The following is an 18459-nucleotide window of genomic DNA, read 5'->3' as shown; positions in this document are numbered from 1 at the left end:
CATCCACGAAAGCCACCTCAGCGTGCTTCATGCCCAGGCACGAGAGGCAGCGACCGTGACCATCGCCCGGCGCCAGGTAACGACCGCACCCAGAAACGCACGGATGGTATGACATCTTTAAAAAGACGCGTCTTTAAAAAGACGTTCCACCCGCGAAGCTCTTTTAGTATGGAATTTGCTCTTTTAGTGTGCTGAAGCGCACAGGGGAGATGGCCGTCTGCAACACACACAGGGGTAGTGCAACCTGCTGTGTGCAACCCACTCGACACGGGAAAACCACCACCGCTGAAGCGCCGTCCACCAGCACGAGAGCCCACCGAAGAGCGTGCTTGACTGTAGTTTATCACTACTGCAGAAGGTCAGGAGCAGAACGATAAAACCGCTCGGCTCCGAAGCGAAAAGCTGAATATGCGCTGCATCTGCTGCCTACTTATACTCATGCTGTGATCAGCAGCAGCTGGATGCAATAATCGCATGCCAATGTGCATTGGCTCGTTTAGTTTACACTCGAAGTAGATTGGTCCCTCTAAGCGAGATCCCAATTTCGTCGGTCCTCCGACGTGACGTCGAGAGTGACCGACTGAAAGGGAACTTACGTTACTTATTTGAAAAAGTAACTCAGATATTCTCTTGTAAATTAAAAAGTAATGCGTTACTTTACTAGTTACTTGAAAAAAGTAATCTGATTACGTAACTTGCGTTACTTGTAATATATTACCCCCAACACTGTTTATAAATTTATGTCTGCTATTTATGAGTTTGCAGAATTGTCCTTTTTTAGTTTGTCATGTTCATAATTTTGCATATTATTGGGTCATTGTCATTTTAATACATTTTTGTTTGGTTTTAAGTACTTTTTTGTTTACTTTCATATGATAAACAGTTTTGGTACTGTAAAAGCCTTATTTGGTAAGACAGCGTTTTGTAATTGCGTTCGGTGCATCCCGGTGGAATCGCACTCAAAAACAAACATTTTTTTTCCCTGCGAAAAATCTGGACCGTAAATGGGAAACAGTGCAAACAGCATCTTCTCAGGCTGAAATGTGGAGGATTTGGCTTGAGCTCCAGAACTGATGAAACCACAGGAGACACAACAGCTTTAAGGAAGTGAGGCAGATCTCTCTGTGCAGCATTCTGTTTGTTGTGGGTTGAGTTTTCGCAAACAGCTTCAGGCTAAAGATCGCTTAAGGAAAAGAACGCTAGGTAGAGAGAGAAGTAAAGATAAAAAGTCTCAGCTCAGGGCCTGTCATGTAGAAAACAATATTGTGGCCTTACACTATACTTTTATTGAGGGGTGGGGGACAGCGTGACTGAGGAAAAATGGTCAAATAAATCTAAATCAATCAAATGTCCCATATAAATACGAGCAGTGCCAAGAGGTGACATCCCAGAGGCTGGAACAGAGCAAAGCGGGGTGATCCATGTGAAAGGACTGCCTGTGTGCTGGAGAGAAATATACGCTCCGTGTCAGCCACAACAGTCAGATCATTATGAGATTAATGATACTCTCTGTTAGAGCAGATACGGCATTATACCGTAATTGAGTGTTTTCTGGGAAGTGCAGTATGGTCATTGCCATATAGCAGATATGGCTTTATAATGTAAGACAGTGTTTTCCTGGAAGTGCGGTATGGATTTGGCCATGTACCCATAAGCCTGTTTACTGCTGTTTCTTCTGTGATTTTCAGATGGTGATGGGTTTTTGATGTTATTTAGACGACCTTATGAACCTTTTGAGTCTATCTGGTGCTTTGTCATGAAACAGCACTGCCATTGTCATGATTTTTAACAAAGTTAAGATGAGAATATTAAAAGTTGTGGTCTATGACAAAGAAAAACTAAAAAACTTTTTTGTTTTATTTATTCATTTATCTATTCATTTGATAAAATATTAAATAAAATAAATTAAGTATAAAAACAAATGCATTGTCTTCAATACAATTATTTAACAAGTAATAATTTATATGAAATAGTTATTAATTATATTACTTGAATATAATACTTGTTTACAAACATTATTTAACAGATTTGTTATAGTTAGTTTATTTGGTCATGAATAGTAATGTTTATTTTTATTGCATAATTTTAAGTTAACAGTTTTTAAGTTTTTCGAAAAATTTAAACTTTCCTCAAAATTTTGGAAATGAATAACTATTAAAAAAATGTTTTTTTTTTTAAAGTTTTAAATAGAAAAAAATTGGTAAATATTAAAATATATCATTTTAGACTTTCTACTTGTTTTAATTCTACTGTTACTTGTCATTTCTTTGTAATTATTTGTGCATTTTACAAGCAATTTCTGAGTGAAAATTGTGTCGATGCCAATTTTGTTTTCAGTGTAGTCACAGCTAAAATGGATTAGGTAAACAGTTTTAAAAATGTAAGTTAATTGCATACAAAATTGCATGAAATTAAGTTGTGACAGAAACATTTGTAGAACTGTCTCACATTAATGACCAAGCACCAAAAACCCATTTATCAGCGTGTAACCTCTGTACAAAAGTTATTATACCCAAATTGTTTGAAAGTATGGCAAATGTATATACAAATGATTTCAGAAAGAGAAATTGAACAGTTTCGGCTGAAAAGTGTGCAAAATTGGCCAATTCCGGCCCGAGTTCATCCAGCCACCCGATGACTCCAGAAACAATGAAAAGGAAAAAGCCGAGATCTATCAGCGATTAGAAATTGCCAAATTGTCTTCTCTCTCCCGATCTCTTCCTCCAGCTCCTCTCTTCATCTCTCTACCTCCTCCCTCTTCTCTTTTCTTTTCCTAACCACCTGCCATATAAATAACCCGTTAAAAATGGACACCTCAAATTGAGCTCTGGCTAAAACAACCAAGTCATTTCACCTCCCGACAACAATTGATCAATTGTAATTACCGACCTGCGGATTGGACCTGGAGTCTGCCTGGTGCCCCGGGGGGACCCTACAGAGAAAGCAAACAGCAGTAACAGGTAGACTCCATAGGACAGAGCAAGAGAGGGAAGCTTTTAATTGCTTTGTGCAGTGCGTAATTGAAGGTTCAAGTGTGCTGCCATGAAGAGTGTGACTTCACTTGGCCTTGTCTAATTAATCCCGTCACACGATCCTTCTGCCTTCAATTTTCACATTTGGCTTTCATTGCTAGGTGCGAATAAAGCTGGAAATATAGGACGGTAACTGTATGCTGCTTGCTGAGCCAGATGCACACAAATAAAACCATATGGAGGGATCCCATTGTTTTGGATTCGAGATAAATGATTTCAAATCTTGTGCGCAGAGCAGCGGAAAATTGAAAACATAATGCCGCGGTTAGCATTGTTTACATATGTAGCACAGATAAAGATGGCACGAAGGGGGTGGCTATTTTACATTGTGACAAAAATAATGTTTTCTGATGGTTTGCTTTGGTTTCTCAGCTTCTAACATGAGTGATTTTATATTGAGGATATCTTGAGGTTATCCAAGTATAGGAGTTGTGGAAAAGAACATGAATTTACCTTGGAAAATCCCACTATGCAACAGGTCCTATAAGTGTCTTTTCTGTGTTGATGTATTTACTATTGAAAAATATAGTTGTTGTAATAATAGTTCAAAATTTTGGGGTCAGATTTTTTTTTGAACTTTGGTTTCTCAGCTTCTAACATGAGGGATTTTATATTGAGGATATCTTGAGGTTATCCAAGTATAGGAGTTGTGGAAAAGAACATGAATTTACCTTGGAAAATCCCACTATGCAACAGGTCCTATAAGTGTCTTTTCTGTGTTGATGTATTTACTATTGAAAAATATAGTTGTTGTAATAATAGTTCAAAATTTTGGGGTCAGATTTTTTTTTTTGAAGAAATACAATTATTTAGCAAGGATGCATTAAATTGATCCAAAGTATTAGTAAAGACTTTTACAAAAAAAAATGTTTTGTATCCTTTTGTATCGGTATGACTGTTTCAACATTAATGATGACAATAAATATTTCTTGAGCAGCAAATCAGCATATTAGAGGTAGTTTTTCATGGTAGCTTTGCATGTAGGTCTCTTGAAGCATCTTGGAGACGTTGCCACAGTTCTTCTGGATTTAGTCTGTCTCAGTTTGTTCTGTTTCTTCATTTCATTCCAGACAGACTGGATGATGATCAGATCAGATCTCTGTGTGGAGCACTGGCTGTTGTGCAAGCGAAAATCTCATTGGATTATTACAATTAATGGCAAAATGTATGTTTGGAAATGTAAACTGATATTACACTACAGCAAAACTAGCTGGTTGAAAATACTAGTGTTCTAATAATTTTGGCCACCCCTGTATGTGCCAATAGCCTTTATTTAGTATGTTAATTTGCTACTTGCTATTCCTACTCGGCGTCATATATTATTCCTCTTTGTTTTCTAAATATGCAGATATTAGCGCCACATGCTGCATGCCGTTCTGGAATCAGTTTCCTCTTGAAATATTAACCTAATAAACCACAAAGAGGCACAAGTGGTCTAGAGCGCATACTAAATAAACACCCTATGTTCTTCCCAGCAGGAATTAACGACAAGCTCTTTGGCTGACTTTCGCTACAAGGAGCCGACAACACCAGCTTTCCTTCCAACGCAGTGTTTACACAGCTACATATGTCTGGACTCACAAGAGCACTAGAGGGTTGTTGCCCGTCGTGGCCCGTGCTGCATCGCTAAGACATGAGGAGCACGGTGCTACAGTACGTACCTCCTCACTTCCTTCTGTCCTGTTCACAGCACATCTGAAGTAGGCAAACTGCACTTCTACTAACACCCCTCCCCGATACCCGTGTTGCCGTTGGACGGCAGCCACCAATCACGAGCCAACCGAGTTAACACAACTTCCGTTCAGCACAAGGAACCATCTGTTTTTAAGGCAGAAAAAAAATAAATAAATGCATGCACCCCAACACACACACACACACACCGTGCATCACTCGTAAATAGATGCACAAAAGAAAAATGTGTTTTCGCAAAGCGTTTTATTCATGCTTGACCACATGTCTTTTTGCCTAATTCAGTGTGACTAAAAAGTTTAGGACGGAGACAAATTGTAATAACCCCAAACTCATACTTGGAAAGCAATTGTTTTGTTAACGTTCTCATTAAGTTATGAAAATGTTAGTTCTGAATGTTCTGTTAACATTGAAAATGTCCAATTCCTTAACGGTTTTTAAAACATTTTTCTTGGTTATACTAACGTTAGAGAAAACGTTAAGGGAACGTTCCATTTAAAAAATGTTGCAGCTATAACGGGAACGTTAGTTTTGTATGTCCTCTAAACGTTCCAAAAAAGTAATAACATTATTAAAGCCCAAGTTTTTTGTGATAACGTTTTGAGAACGTTATTAAAGACCAGATAACTCTGAAAATTCTTTTACTGGAGAATGTTTGTTCATAACCGTGAGAGAATCTTGTCGGAACATTTAATTTTGACAAACATTGTGAGAACGTTACTTTGGAAGGTTCTCTAAATGTTCTGGAAACGTAGCAAGTGTAACGTTAAAAAATTCAATTAAGAACTACAACATTTCAGAACATTTCATGAATAATATTTTTTTGTGCTAACATTTTGAGAATGTTATGAACGTTCTGTTAACTTGGCTTGAAGAATGTTCATTTATAACTGAGAAAATCTTGCCAGAACATTTCATTTCGCAAACATTATGGAAACGTTACATCTGAATGTTCTTAAACATTCTGAGAAAAGTAGTGACAGAAAAATGTTAACATAAACATTTTTTTAATATTTTAGAATGTTTTAGTGCTTACATTTCGAGAACATTATTAAAGGCCAAATAACTTTGAATATACATTCTATTAACATTACTTGAAGAATGTTCTTTCATAACTATGAGAGAACCTTGCCAGAACATTTCAGTTTGCAAACAAGAATGTTAGTTTTGATTGTTCTCTGCACATTCTGAGAAAAGTAGTAGAACATTTAAAAAAAACACTCTGAAATATTTCATCATGTTTTTTTGTTTGTTTGTTAACATTTTTAAAAAACGTTATTAAGGACCTGATAACTTTGAATGATTATTCTATCAACATTACTGGAAGAATGTTTGTTTATAACTATGAGAGAATCTTGCCAGAACCTTTCAATATTATGGGAACGTCAGTTTTGAATGTTCTCTAAATGTTCTGAGAAAGGAAAAAATAATCATGTTTAAAAAAACATTTGATGAACATCAAACTAAAACATTTCATAACATTTTTTTGTGCTAACATATTTAGAGCATATAAAGACCAGATAACTTTGAACGAACATTCTTTGAACTTTACTGAAAGAACATTCGTTTATAGCTTTGAGAGAATCTTGCCAGTACATTAGCCAGAGTTATGTCACAAACTGAAATTGTTGTGTGTTTTTGCGATATAATTACGACATGTGGCGAGAGCTGAATATATGGTGCTTTTATTCTTGTGACCTCTATTCCAAGGTGTTTTTCAATTACGAAAGCTGTTTCTGTGTGTACTTAAGCACAATGCCTCTGTTCTGCAGGAGAACGGTTATAGCCTTTAAGGTGGAGGTACATCCATTATCGTCCTTAAAGAGCTGAGGTATATTTTAATAAATGCATTATTTAGCAGTTTTGACACAGGGGCCATACGTTAACGCTGAGATCCAATTTCTGTATAAAAACTAAGCAAAGCAGAGAAAAAGACGTCATTATTCTGAGAGCCTATTTCTAGATTTCGTTTTTAAAAGCTATTTCAGGAGCCAAGGGGCATTATAAATGTGTCTGCCTAAATTTACCTCAGTAGCATTAGTCTTGACTCCACCTCTACTAGTATATTTTCCAGGCAGCGCGATGACAAGACTTCATCTGTGGAGATGATATGACTGCTGTGTGGGAAGCTTTTTCTCCTCTTTTGTTCTTCGCTGTCACAATCATGAGGCACATGAAGCACAATCAGTCATGACTTTCTAGAGCTTCTGTACAGTCTCTGTACTATCTTTGCTGTACAGTAGGAATTTTGAAATGTGCACTACAATTCAAAAGTTTAGATTTTTAAATGTTTTTGAAGTAAGTCTTGCCATGGTTACGTTTATTAAACTGAATACACTAAAACAGTAATTGTGTGAAATATTATTCTAGTTTAAAATAAGTGTTCTCTATTTTATTGTATTTTAAAATGTAGTTCATTCCTATGGCAAAGCTGAATTTTCAGCATCATTACTCCAGTCTTCAATGTCACACGATCCTTCAGAAATCATTCTAATATGTTGATTTGGTGCGAAAGAAAAAATGTTAAGTTCAAAAGAAAAACATTTAATTCAAGTAGAAAAATTGTGTAACATTTTAAATGTATTTAAGGTTATTTTTGATTATTTTTAATGCATCCTTACTGCATAAATATATTAATTTCTTTTAAATAAATAAATATTTTTGTCTCTGTCTGCTCTCTCCCTCTCTCTCTAGTGACAGATGGGTTGGCCCACCTCTGAGGACAGTGTAATGTGGACCTGTCTGTGCCTGACAGGACGGCAGAGATCAAACGACATTGTGGAAGGTGAAGAGCCTTTCCTTTCGCCAGCTTCGCTGTGTGACGCGTGGCAGAAGAGGCCAGTTGCAGCCTGACTGACCAGGGAGTCAAACCGCTTACTAACCTGTTTAGTATACAAAACACTAGCACTGAATGCTGGCAGAATGGAAGTGAGTGCTAAAATACTGTCTGCATCAACATCTGTCCACCATCATCATCATTTGACCATCTCATATTACTGTTTGGGGAGACTGGGGCCAAATGTAGTATTTTAGTAATAAAGAAGTAGAAATAGTAATCAAGATAGTAATCAGTGTGCCATATTTCAGTAAGACACATTTATAAGTTCCAACAGTACTAATTCTATTATAATAGATACACACAGGAAAACCATATAATCATATTACATTTCATCTAAAAGGTCATTATATTTAAGGGTGATTTTGATATATATGAAACATATGCTATATTTTTGTATAAGACACATTTATGTACAAGAGTTCTAAGATTAATAATATGATTATCACATTTGCATACAAAAAAACATCATGTTAAATTTATTTTTTAAACAAGTCTGAATGTTAAAGGACGATTTTGTAAAACAAATGCGACAAAAAAATTATATCAATAACTTATTTCAATTACTGAATTGTATTACCTTTACAGTCCTAATTCTTTTAGCTGCCATGAATAATTTGAGTTTAAAGCAAAAGTCTAAGTGGTACCTACTTTATTATTATGCTAAATGGGTTAAATCCCTTTAACTAAAATATATTTTTCAGCTAATAAGTCAAGGACAGTCTTCAACTAGCTACTTTAATGAAATAATGTTCATTTTAAATTATAAAGGTTCATTCTTTGCGGTCATACAATTTTAATTTGATAACTAGTGTTACAAAAGCCACCGACGGCCACACAGTTATGATAAAATCCTGTATGATTAGATATTATACAGTATATTATATTTTAAAATGTCTCTCTCTCTCTGTGTGTATATATATATATATATATATATATATACAGAGAGAGACTCATATTCATATAGAGAATCAGAGTAATATATATAATATTACTTTGAAATTCAAGGCATCAAAAGTGAAGTGGAAAAAACATGGACAATAAAAAAATTTTGGAAATTTCTCTCAAAATGATATGTTCGTCTCCAGGCAGAGAAAGAGAGTTGAATGACTCATAATTCTACCTTGTTTATAATATTTATTGTGTTGCAGTTGTCCCAGGTCTTCCCTATAATAATTTGCACAAAATTACAGAATGGCGGTTTGTACAATTATAGTACACAAAAAGTCGTTCTTAATTTATAACATTATTTTACATTCATGCACAATCACACAAAAAATCTAGTGGAAAGTAACTAGAAAAAAAGTTTAGACATTTCTGTTGACGTGAACCAGACTGACTTCAGACTCCCACCGTCTGCCAGCATCTGATTATAACCAGCATAGATGCATGTGACCCAAAGCTATAGCACGGCGCCACAACCCAATTTCACCGCTTTCTGAGCACACATCAAGAGCGATTCATCACTGTCGTACTTGCAGACATCTCTTCCAAAAGCCCGACCCCTTTTGTGTTTTTATCTGCCGTGAACCTGCAAAGTGAGCAGCGCTGAACAATGTAATGGGTGTCAACCGGTGGCAATGCCCGAGTTCAGTCTCTGCTCAGCATCAATTATTGTTCCAACACTGTGATGCTTTCCAGAGTCAGCAGCAACTACCCCCATCTTTGATCATCTCGCTACACCCGATCAAAGGTGTGTAAATCAGGTTCAGAGTGTTCCTATAAGATGCAATGGAAAAAAGTGCTAAAATATTTTTACTTCTTAAAAAACTGAATCTGTAACCATTTCAAAATGATTTGAAATAGAAAATATAGTCATTTACACCCTAAAATGTGCACAGCTTGCATATGAGACATCACAGACACAAATATTAAATATTTGCTCAAGCGTTAACACCTTTCCAATTGCTGTTTATTTTCCGTGACTGTAAACAGTTTAAATGGTCATCGTTATATCAGTCCACCTTTCCAGCGCAGTTGTTCCCTTGAATTACCTCGTGAATGATTTATGTTCACCGCTACGGCTTTCGATGGCTAAAGGCTGAGGGCCAATAAAGATTTTTTTCATAGGTAAACACGCCACATTAAAAGCCAGCGCTTCAAAGACGTTTCGGCTACAAGGAGAACATTTGGTCTCATTTCACTTGTCAAACATGTGAGTGTCACAACCACTCAGACAACACAAACCATTTCCCATAAGTAAACACAGCCTGCCATAAAGCTAAGCAAGGTAGCAGGACTCTAAGCACACAGACAGACTCAGGCTAAACCACTGGAGCTACTTTGTTAATGGATCTAGTAGTTATTTGCTTGCAGGTAATAGCTGATTTATCGCTTCAAAGTGGTAAAAGCGTGTTAAAGCCAAATTTAGAGAGGTTTTAATGGGTCGTGGTGTCACAAATGTAGAAGCGCAGATTAGAAACTAAGCGGTTACCATTAAACCTGCAAAAATAATCAGTGTTTTTCCATGCAGGCTCATCTCGAAACAAATAGAAACAGTCTATTCTGGGCATAGAGTATTCAAATAGACCTGAGAACAATTCAGCGTACGAGATAACAGAAAGAGGACATCTGTAGCCCTATTGAAAGACTTGTTTAACAAGATTAGCATGGAGATTATCGAACTTTACATGGGTCCCTTTTCCCCTGACCTCTTTTCAACTCTCTTTCCAGAACACTTCCTTTCCATTCCACCACATACTTCGAGCGCCGAGAGGTTTTGCATGATATTTTAATGGGAGATGTTTGAATAAACCACAGTCATTTGTGCTTTTTTGGTAACCGTGACAGTCGTTTTAACAGCCAAATTTGACCACAGCTTTGGGCCAGTGTGTGCTTGATATTATGGGACACAGTTGTCAGGCTTGTCAGTCACTGTGTTGTTGTGACGACGTGTTTGTATAAGCGTATAAAGGATGGCGGTTTGTCTGCACTGCTCAAACAAATGTTGGTAATACCAAGGTACTTTAAAATAGACCATGGTATTGTTTTGTAAGTGACATTTTAATGAACAAAAAGTCAACCATTTTAAGGATAAAGCAAAATGTAAGCAATTTAATTAACATAGTAAAGTGGTTACACTTTGCTTTATCATTTAATTTGTGTGTGTGTGTGGCAAGCATCAATACAGTAAAAAGTCAGTGTTACAAAAAAACTAAAGTTGAATTGGACAACCATTTCAAGTAATAACTTCTATTTTTAAGAGTTTTATTGTGGATTTGCAACCTGAATGAAATCATTAACTATAGTGACAGTCGTTTTAACAGCCAAATTTGACCACAGCTTTGGGCCAGTGTGTGCTTGATATTATGGGACACAGTTGTCAGGCTTGTCAGTCACTGTGTTGTTGTGACGACGTGTTTGTATAAGCGTATAAAGGATGGCGGTTTGTCTGCACTGCTCAAACAAATGTTGGTAATACCAAGGTACTTTAAAATAGACCATGGTATTGTTTTGTAAGTGACATTTTAATGAACAAAAAGTCAACCATTTTAAGGATAAAGCAAAATGTAAGCAATTTAATTAACATAGTAAAGTGGTTACACTTTGCTGTGTGTGTGTGTGTGTGTGTGTGTGTGGCAAGCATCAATACAGTAAAAAGTCAGTGTTACAAAAAAACTAAAGTTGAATTGGACAACCATTTCAAGTAATAACTTCTATTTTTAAGAGTTTTATTGTGGATTTGGAACCTGAATGAAATCATTAACTATAGGGAACAACACTGCTTATTTGCGTGGCTGTTTTTGTGATTGAAATATGAGTCCAAGATTGACAAAAATCACATTGTGCATACAAAAAAAAAACAACCCAATTGTATTTCAACACTATTTTATTACAGAAGTGTAGCTATTGCCATTCCCTTCGCAATTGTGTATATATTTTTTACATTCAATAAACACTGACGTTTTTTTTTTTTCAATGTAAAAAAAGAATGAAGAAAAAAAATTATGAATGTACTGCAGGGCATAGCTGCCTTCTGATCATATGTGACTAGATTTACACGAAAAGCAGCATTGAGGTGCATTAACCTGAATATACATGTTTTATATTTTCAATAATGGCATGGGGAGCGAGTAATGGACCAACATCCACTTTTTTCCTAATAAAAAAGCAATTTGTCACTTTAATAGTAGAAATGTAGCTTTAAAAGAATGATGTCATAGACACACGTGAAGCCTGTCTGAAGATAACTATTTGATAGCTATAGGTGATTTTGATCAAAAAGTATCATATTCAGTGAAATACGGTGTTAATTATACTGTATTGTTACTTAAGTATACAGAAGTTCATTTAAATAAATTTCGAAAAGCAGTATTTGAAACACTGTGTACTGTAGTATTACAAAATCATGCTGTCATGGGAATTTTTTTTGTCTTTAATTCAAACAAAATAATATCTTCCATGAAGAAGATAAAAAAATCTGTTGTTCATTGAGAAAATTACCTGCATCTTCCCTCCTCTAAGACATTATATTCATAGGAGAATATATTTATACAGGTATAACTTGAATATTAGTGTTTCACAAATAACATATGAAATAGTTGTTTGTTGTAACTGTGCTAGTAATTAATTATTGTATGGGTCCTGAACGTGCGAGAAAGGATGTATAAGGGCCATTTACTCAGTCCAGATATGTGCTCACTTTGAGATGGAGAGTTTTAAGGATTTTATTTCCATAGTAATACACTGTATTATTTACTCAGTTTGACACCAAGGGAGAGAAAACCAATGCTGTGAAAATGTGCGAGAATAACAAAGCGCTCCACAAACAATCCAACAGTTTCAATGGTAAAAGAGGTTGGGAGTTTTCCACTCACGTGCTCCAGACTCTAACCTGTCTAAATAGTTCAAAACATCTGTCCGAAGAGAGGCCATTTGCCCTCAAGAGTCTTTCGCTGTGAGAAAACGGCATGCTGAAACACCCCATCCCCTTCAATAGCAACAAAAAACACCAAAGGAGCATCTAACGTAACTACACCAGTACGTTTGTAGGTTTACACACTGCCATCATCTTCTGTCCATAAAGTGCTCTCTTTTGTCCTGGGGAATGACTAAAGGAAATGAGGGATAAGTCTGAAAGTTTGTTTTGTTTTCAAACGGCCGGTAGCAGTTTTCAGTAGACGTAGCCCTCGTTGTACGGGTGCGGATTGCAGTAGCCGCCCTCTTGAATGTACGCCATGTTCTCATCGAAGTGTGACAACGGCACGGTGTCTTCCTCATTGATCTGCCGCTCCAGGTCGGTCTTCAGCACCGGGCGCTGATTGTCAGGGAAGGCCATGGAGAACAAAGCCTCGGGGTCGCAGACAAACTTATACACGTATCTTTCGCCTGCCACCTTTGAGTCAAGAAACCAGAATATTACTATACATTTCAACAGTGCAAGGACAATGTTTTTTTTATGACTTGCATTCAAAGAGTTTTTGGGAAGTTGACAAATAACATGTCTTTAAACTTTTTTTACGTGATTTCCTCTGAATATAAACAAGGCGCAGTGCATGCAAGTTTACGTCAGCAGCACCACACGCATGTGTTGTTTACGTGCAGATCAAAGCACACACAATCGCACATGCATCATGATACTCTCCAAAATTAATTGTTGAATAAAGTTATTATTTTTGTTCTCTTTGCACACAAAAAGTATTCTCGTAGCTTTGTAAAATTACGGTTGAACCACTGATGTCACATGAACAATTTTAACGATGTCCTTAATACATTTTTGTGCCTTGATCGTGGTAGTACCCTTGCTGTCTATGGAGGGTCAGAGAGCTCTCGGAGTTCATCAAAATTATCTTAACTTGTGTTCCGAAGATGAACAAAGGTCTTATGGGTTTGGAATGACATAAGGGTGAGTAATTAATGACAGAATTTTCATTTTTGGGTGAACTATGCCTTATAAGCCATCTATCTATATATATATATTTGAAAAAATTTATTCAATTATTTTAGAACAATAAAATGTCAAAAAACAAGAATTGTCACTACATTCAAGTCCAAATTTGGATGTTTTGTTGTTCACCATGAATTACCATTTTTGCTTAAAATATCCTAAAAGTTATAACTACAGTAAAAAAGGTAAGATTTTTAAAAATGTCTTTAAAAAGCCTAACCAATTCTTCATTTATTTTATGAAAAAAAACAGTAATATTTCTAAATAGTATTGCAATTTAAAAAAAATTATATATTTATAAAAACAATTAAAAATTTAAATCAGCATTTATTTGAAATATAAATATTTAGTAACATTATAAATGTCCTTACTGGCATTCTTTTGAACAATAGTGCACTCAGACTTTAGCATTGCAGCTGAGCATTACATTTTCCTATTAGCATATGAGCTTTAAAACAGTCATTAGCATTATTAAAAAGTAACTTATTATGAAAAGAGTCAATATATGCAAAAAGGACAGTATTTTGAAAGTATAAACACTAGTTGTGATGTGTTTCATGGTGTATCAGAAGCCTGTATTACCTTTTGCATGATGCCTTTCTCATAGTAATAGCGCAGCGATCTGCTAAGTTTGTCGTAGTTCATAGCAGGCCGGTTCTTTTGAATTCCCCAACGTCGCGCCACCTTTGAAGCAAAGGGAATACGTTGTTACAAATTAAGGTACTGCAAAAATATAGAAGTTTCTCTCAAACATTACACAAAGATAAGACCTAACACCCACTAAACTAGCTCACACAAGGGCCCTCCACAAAAGTAAAGCACTGACGGGTCTATAGCTAAACCCTGTCAGGGGTGAAATACAAGTCGGCGTCCTCTCATTGGCCACAGCCGTGTACTCATACCTCTAGTTAGAGATGTGTTCATTAGGAACAGCAGATTGTGGCAGATGTTCCTGCACCTGTCTGCACGACCACCCACCTGTGCCCCCCTCCTTTTCAAATCTCCCTCCCACCTCTCTTCCAGAGCCCGGCGCTGTGGGCCTTTTTCACTCTACTGCAGCTCATTCACGCCTTGCACCCGCCCAGACAATCCCAACGGCCCACAGTCACCTGATGGCATGAATAACTCCCCTGTTCCCTACAGCTGCCCTGTGGACCAACGCCAGTACACACACACACACATACACACATACAGAACTAACAAATTCCACTGTTGCCGACACTTTACACAAACACACCTTTGTCCGTGCTTTCCAAACACTTCGGACTTTTTGGAGAGTCGACATGTTGAAATACTTAATTTTTTTTGGATGGACATGACTGGCACTTTTGAACACACAAATAAAGAGACTCTCTAGGAATCAAAACTTGCATATAGCGTGGAGATATTTTAAATTTAGTAAAGATAATCAGATAATGATGTAATTAAGCAATATATCATGTCCTAAAATTATTGTAACCCTATAAAGCCAACTGTATCATATTTGATGCACACAATTTAAAAGCCTTTAAATTATTAGCATGATTCAAACTTTGCTGAAAAGCAAATGTAGCATATTTTTGCTCTGTTTGGGCCTCTGAATAAAACTGAGGTGTTTTATTTTTCCCCAAATATGAGCTCCATATTCTCCTATATCTTAATATATGAACCATAAAAGCCTGAAGTATCAGATATGATATTCAGCAAAAAACCCTGTGCATTAAAAAATATATAGGCTCAATAAACTGTCCCATTAAAAAAAAAAGAAATTCCGGTTATTTTTTTCATGTCAGGTTTTATAGGGGGTTAAATTTTTAGAAAAAAATACTTATTTTAGTTCCTTTAAATTATTAATGTCCTAAAACAATTTTTATTAAATCCCACCAACACAATACACACCACATACAGATAAAATCTTGGTTGAAAAATGTACTATTGAGACTAGTTAGTACCTCCTCGGGCTCAATGAGTTTAAACTCCATTCCCCGTCCTGTCCACGCAATGAAGTGTGAGTTTGAGGGGTCATCCAATAGGGCCACCAAAAACTGCCAGAGCTGCAGCGAGCCTCGTCTCTGATAGGTCGGGCCTTCACGGTACAGCCCCGCCTCTTGCTTTATATCACCTGTGGGAGGAAAAATAACAAAAGACGTTAGCTCCCATAGCCAATCCTATAACGCCTATGGGCTAGACATCATCATGGTGAAACTGGGCATAAACAAAAATACAATAAAAAGTAAAGTAATGGCACAGCCTTCAATGGATAAAGTTATCATTTTCTATGTTACATGTCGGGAGGCTCATACAGTATTCAAGACTATAGATGAATGTACAGTAAAGAGTCAACTTATTATTTAATAAATAATATTTAACTCAGCGCATAAATATAAGTAAATAAATAAATACATACTTTCAACCTTCTCTGGTACCACACAAGTGTCATCATAGAAGTGCCTTGCAACTTTGTCGAACATGCATCCTATTGAGTAAAGACATTGAGATATTGTTATAATCTGACTTTTTACATTAAATAAAACTTCAAATTAGACATTTTAAATAATAAAATAGCCATATAAGATAAAATATATTATACTGCGTGGATAGTTACCCTCTGTTCTGTTATTGTGGGCCAGATATCCTTCTTGTCTAAGATATACAGAGTGACAGCTAGGCACTTCTGAAAAAGGAAAACGAAACAAAAAAAGCATTTTAAAAAGCGGAAAAAAATGATGCATGGGTTCAGCTAAAAATGAAAACTTATATTTATTTATGCATTTATTTATTTGCTTACTATTATTTTCCATTTTAAGACAATGGAAAAAAATTCCCAGGACATCATCCCATTTTATATTCAAAAGAGTAGGTTAAAACATTATGGACAACAGATTTGTGAGGATTAACCGCAGTGGACGCCTTGTGCTCCGCGTCAGTCGTGTTGTTTGTTGGAGATGTGATTCAGTCAAAGCAAAGCAAGACAGCTTAAGTGAATGCTCCATAAAACATCTAACCCTGTTCATTTGGACCTATAAAGATCTCTCAGGGTTTCATTCAAGTAATGGGCCTGTCGAGGAAATTACCGCTGATTAAATTAGCAGCTGACTGACCAGTCCTTACACAGCTCACAACAAACAAACTCCTTTATGAGGCAGAATAAATTCTTCTAAATGGCTGGGAGAGGATGCAAAACATGTCGATGATCTCCGCCACTGATGTAAAGAACCAATGCAGACAAATCACTCGCACTCACAAAGCTCTCATCACTTCATTTGTTAGCTTTTAGTGAGTCTAATTTTATAGATAATAATTGGACAATATGTTATAGATAATAATATCGACATACAATGTAAAAGTTAATGCGTACTGTATGTACCTGCAAAAATATCTTACATTTTTTAACAATTATTTAGGAACTGTCAGAGTATCTGTTGTAAATATTAATTTTAAAATAATAATATTAAACAATTGTGATTAAAAAAGTAATTTTATGAACTAAAATAAGAATAACTTTTATATTGTTAGTAATATTTTAAGATGAACACATACTGGACTAAAGCATACTGTATAACATAAAGTTTAACATAAACTAATGGTCTGTTGTAAATTCAGTTAATTTCAGAATAATAATAAAACATATTTTGTTTAAAAATATAATAAATTTGATTATGTTGCTTTGACATTAAGTAAACAGGAAAGGCCCCAGTATTACTGCTATTATCCTCGGGTTATATTTTACAGATTCACATAATCAACAGGAAACCGCTGAGAAGCAGTGCTGCCTTCTTTCCTGACAGGCGGCTGCTTCCACCTCCATTTTTTTATGAATGAAAACCAAAAGCCTCTTCATTCATGCCAGAGCTGGGCCGAAAGCCTGGGGGCCCCTGGGGGAGAGATTAGGGGCCCCTCTCCTTTCCAGCCAGGCCCTCAGGAAATGAGATCAGGCCCAAATTTCCTAATAACACGCTAATTCTATCAATCTCCCTGTCCCTAATAAAGTTGCTATCTGGCTGTATGAGTAGCCAAAAGAAAACAAAAGAAAAATGATCTTCAGACTGTTTCCTGTTAGTTTAGTGAAGTACATACTGTCTCCATATCCTTATAAATCTTGCTTTATTTATTTATTTATTTATTAAAAATGTCCCCTATTTATTCTATTCTATTTGTTTATTTTTCTGTTTAATTATTTAAACTTTAGGGTCTTTTCATGTTTTTGAAGCACATGTTTTTTTTGCACAAAATACAGTAATATTGTGAAATATTTTTACAATTTAAACGGTTTTCTATTGTAATATATTTTTAAAAAGCTGAATCTTCAGCATCATTACTCCAGTCTTCAGTGTCACATGATCCTTTAGAAATCATTCTAATATGCTGACTTGGAGCTCAATAAACATTTATTTTTATTATCAGTGTTGAAAACAGTTGCGTAAACAGTTTGTAAATGTTACAAATCGAGCAATATACTGCTCTGTCAGTATTAGCAGACTTGTAAACGTATAGAAACGAAACTCACCTGAGTCGTAGGTGAAGTCGCGAGGCTCTTGTTTGATCATCATGGAGTGCGGGTACGTCTGGGGGAGCGGCGCCCCCACCATGGCCGGATGTTCGAAGAGGGGGTCTCCGTACTCCTGCTTGAACCCCTGAGGAGGGAAGGGGATGCTGGGTTCTGACATCTGTCTGTGATACATGGGCCGTCCGTCCCGCGACATCGAATGAGAGGGGAACGAATGACACGGCTCTGACAACTGCCGCCGAAATCTGAACAAAACACTGAATAGAATAAGTATCACGCATGATATCTATCTATCTATCTATCTATCTATCTATCTATCTATCTATCTATCTATCTATCTATCTATCTATCTATCTATCTGTCTGTCTGTCTGTCTGTCTGTGTCTCTGTCTGTGTCTGTGTCTCTGTCTCTGTCTGTGTCTCTGTCTGTCTGTCTGTGTCTGTCTGTCTGTTTGTGTCTCTGTCTGTCTGTCTGTCTGTCTGTCTGTCTGTGTCTGTGTCTGTGTCTGTGTCTGTGTCTGTGTCTCTG

At 36.3% G+C, this 18459-nt stretch overlaps 1 protein-coding gene across 5 annotated transcripts in view; it reads right to left on the bottom strand.

Moving 5' to 3' along the window:
• Positions 1 to 12451: 12451 nt before the first annotated feature.
• Positions 12452 to 18459, bottom strand: part of etv1 (ETS variant transcription factor 1) — an 18095-nt gene continuing 12087 nt past the window's right edge. For 4 of the 5 annotated variants that reach the window (XM_016274662.1, XM_016274655.1, XM_016274641.1 and 1 more), the window contains 6 exons: positions 17931 to 18187; positions 16029 to 16097; positions 15831 to 15899; positions 15376 to 15545; positions 14027 to 14128; positions 12452 to 12892 (listed from right to left, as the gene is read on the bottom strand). In XM_016274662.1, the coding sequence (XP_016130148.1) occupies positions 12671 to 12892; positions 14027 to 14128; positions 15376 to 15545; positions 15831 to 15899; positions 16029 to 16097; positions 17931 to 18187 (889 nt within the window). In that variant the 3' untranslated portion in view covers positions 12452 to 12670. The remainder of the gene's footprint in view (positions 12893 to 14026; positions 14129 to 15375; positions 15546 to 15830; positions 15900 to 16028; positions 16098 to 17930; positions 18188 to 18459) is intronic. The other variant, XM_016274647.1, reaches the window with a different exon arrangement.

This window comes from Sinocyclocheilus grahami, unplaced genomic scaffold (assembly GCF_001515645.1).
Source record: "Sinocyclocheilus grahami isolate Dianchi unplaced genomic scaffold, SAMN03320097.WGS_v1.1 scaffold6.1, whole genome shotgun sequence".
In the NCBI taxonomy this organism is placed as follows: domain Eukaryota; kingdom Metazoa; phylum Chordata; class Actinopteri; order Cypriniformes; family Cyprinidae; genus Sinocyclocheilus; species Sinocyclocheilus grahami.
The sequence above is the reverse complement of the archived record's forward strand: the minus strand, read 5'-3'. Positions and strand labels throughout refer to the sequence as shown.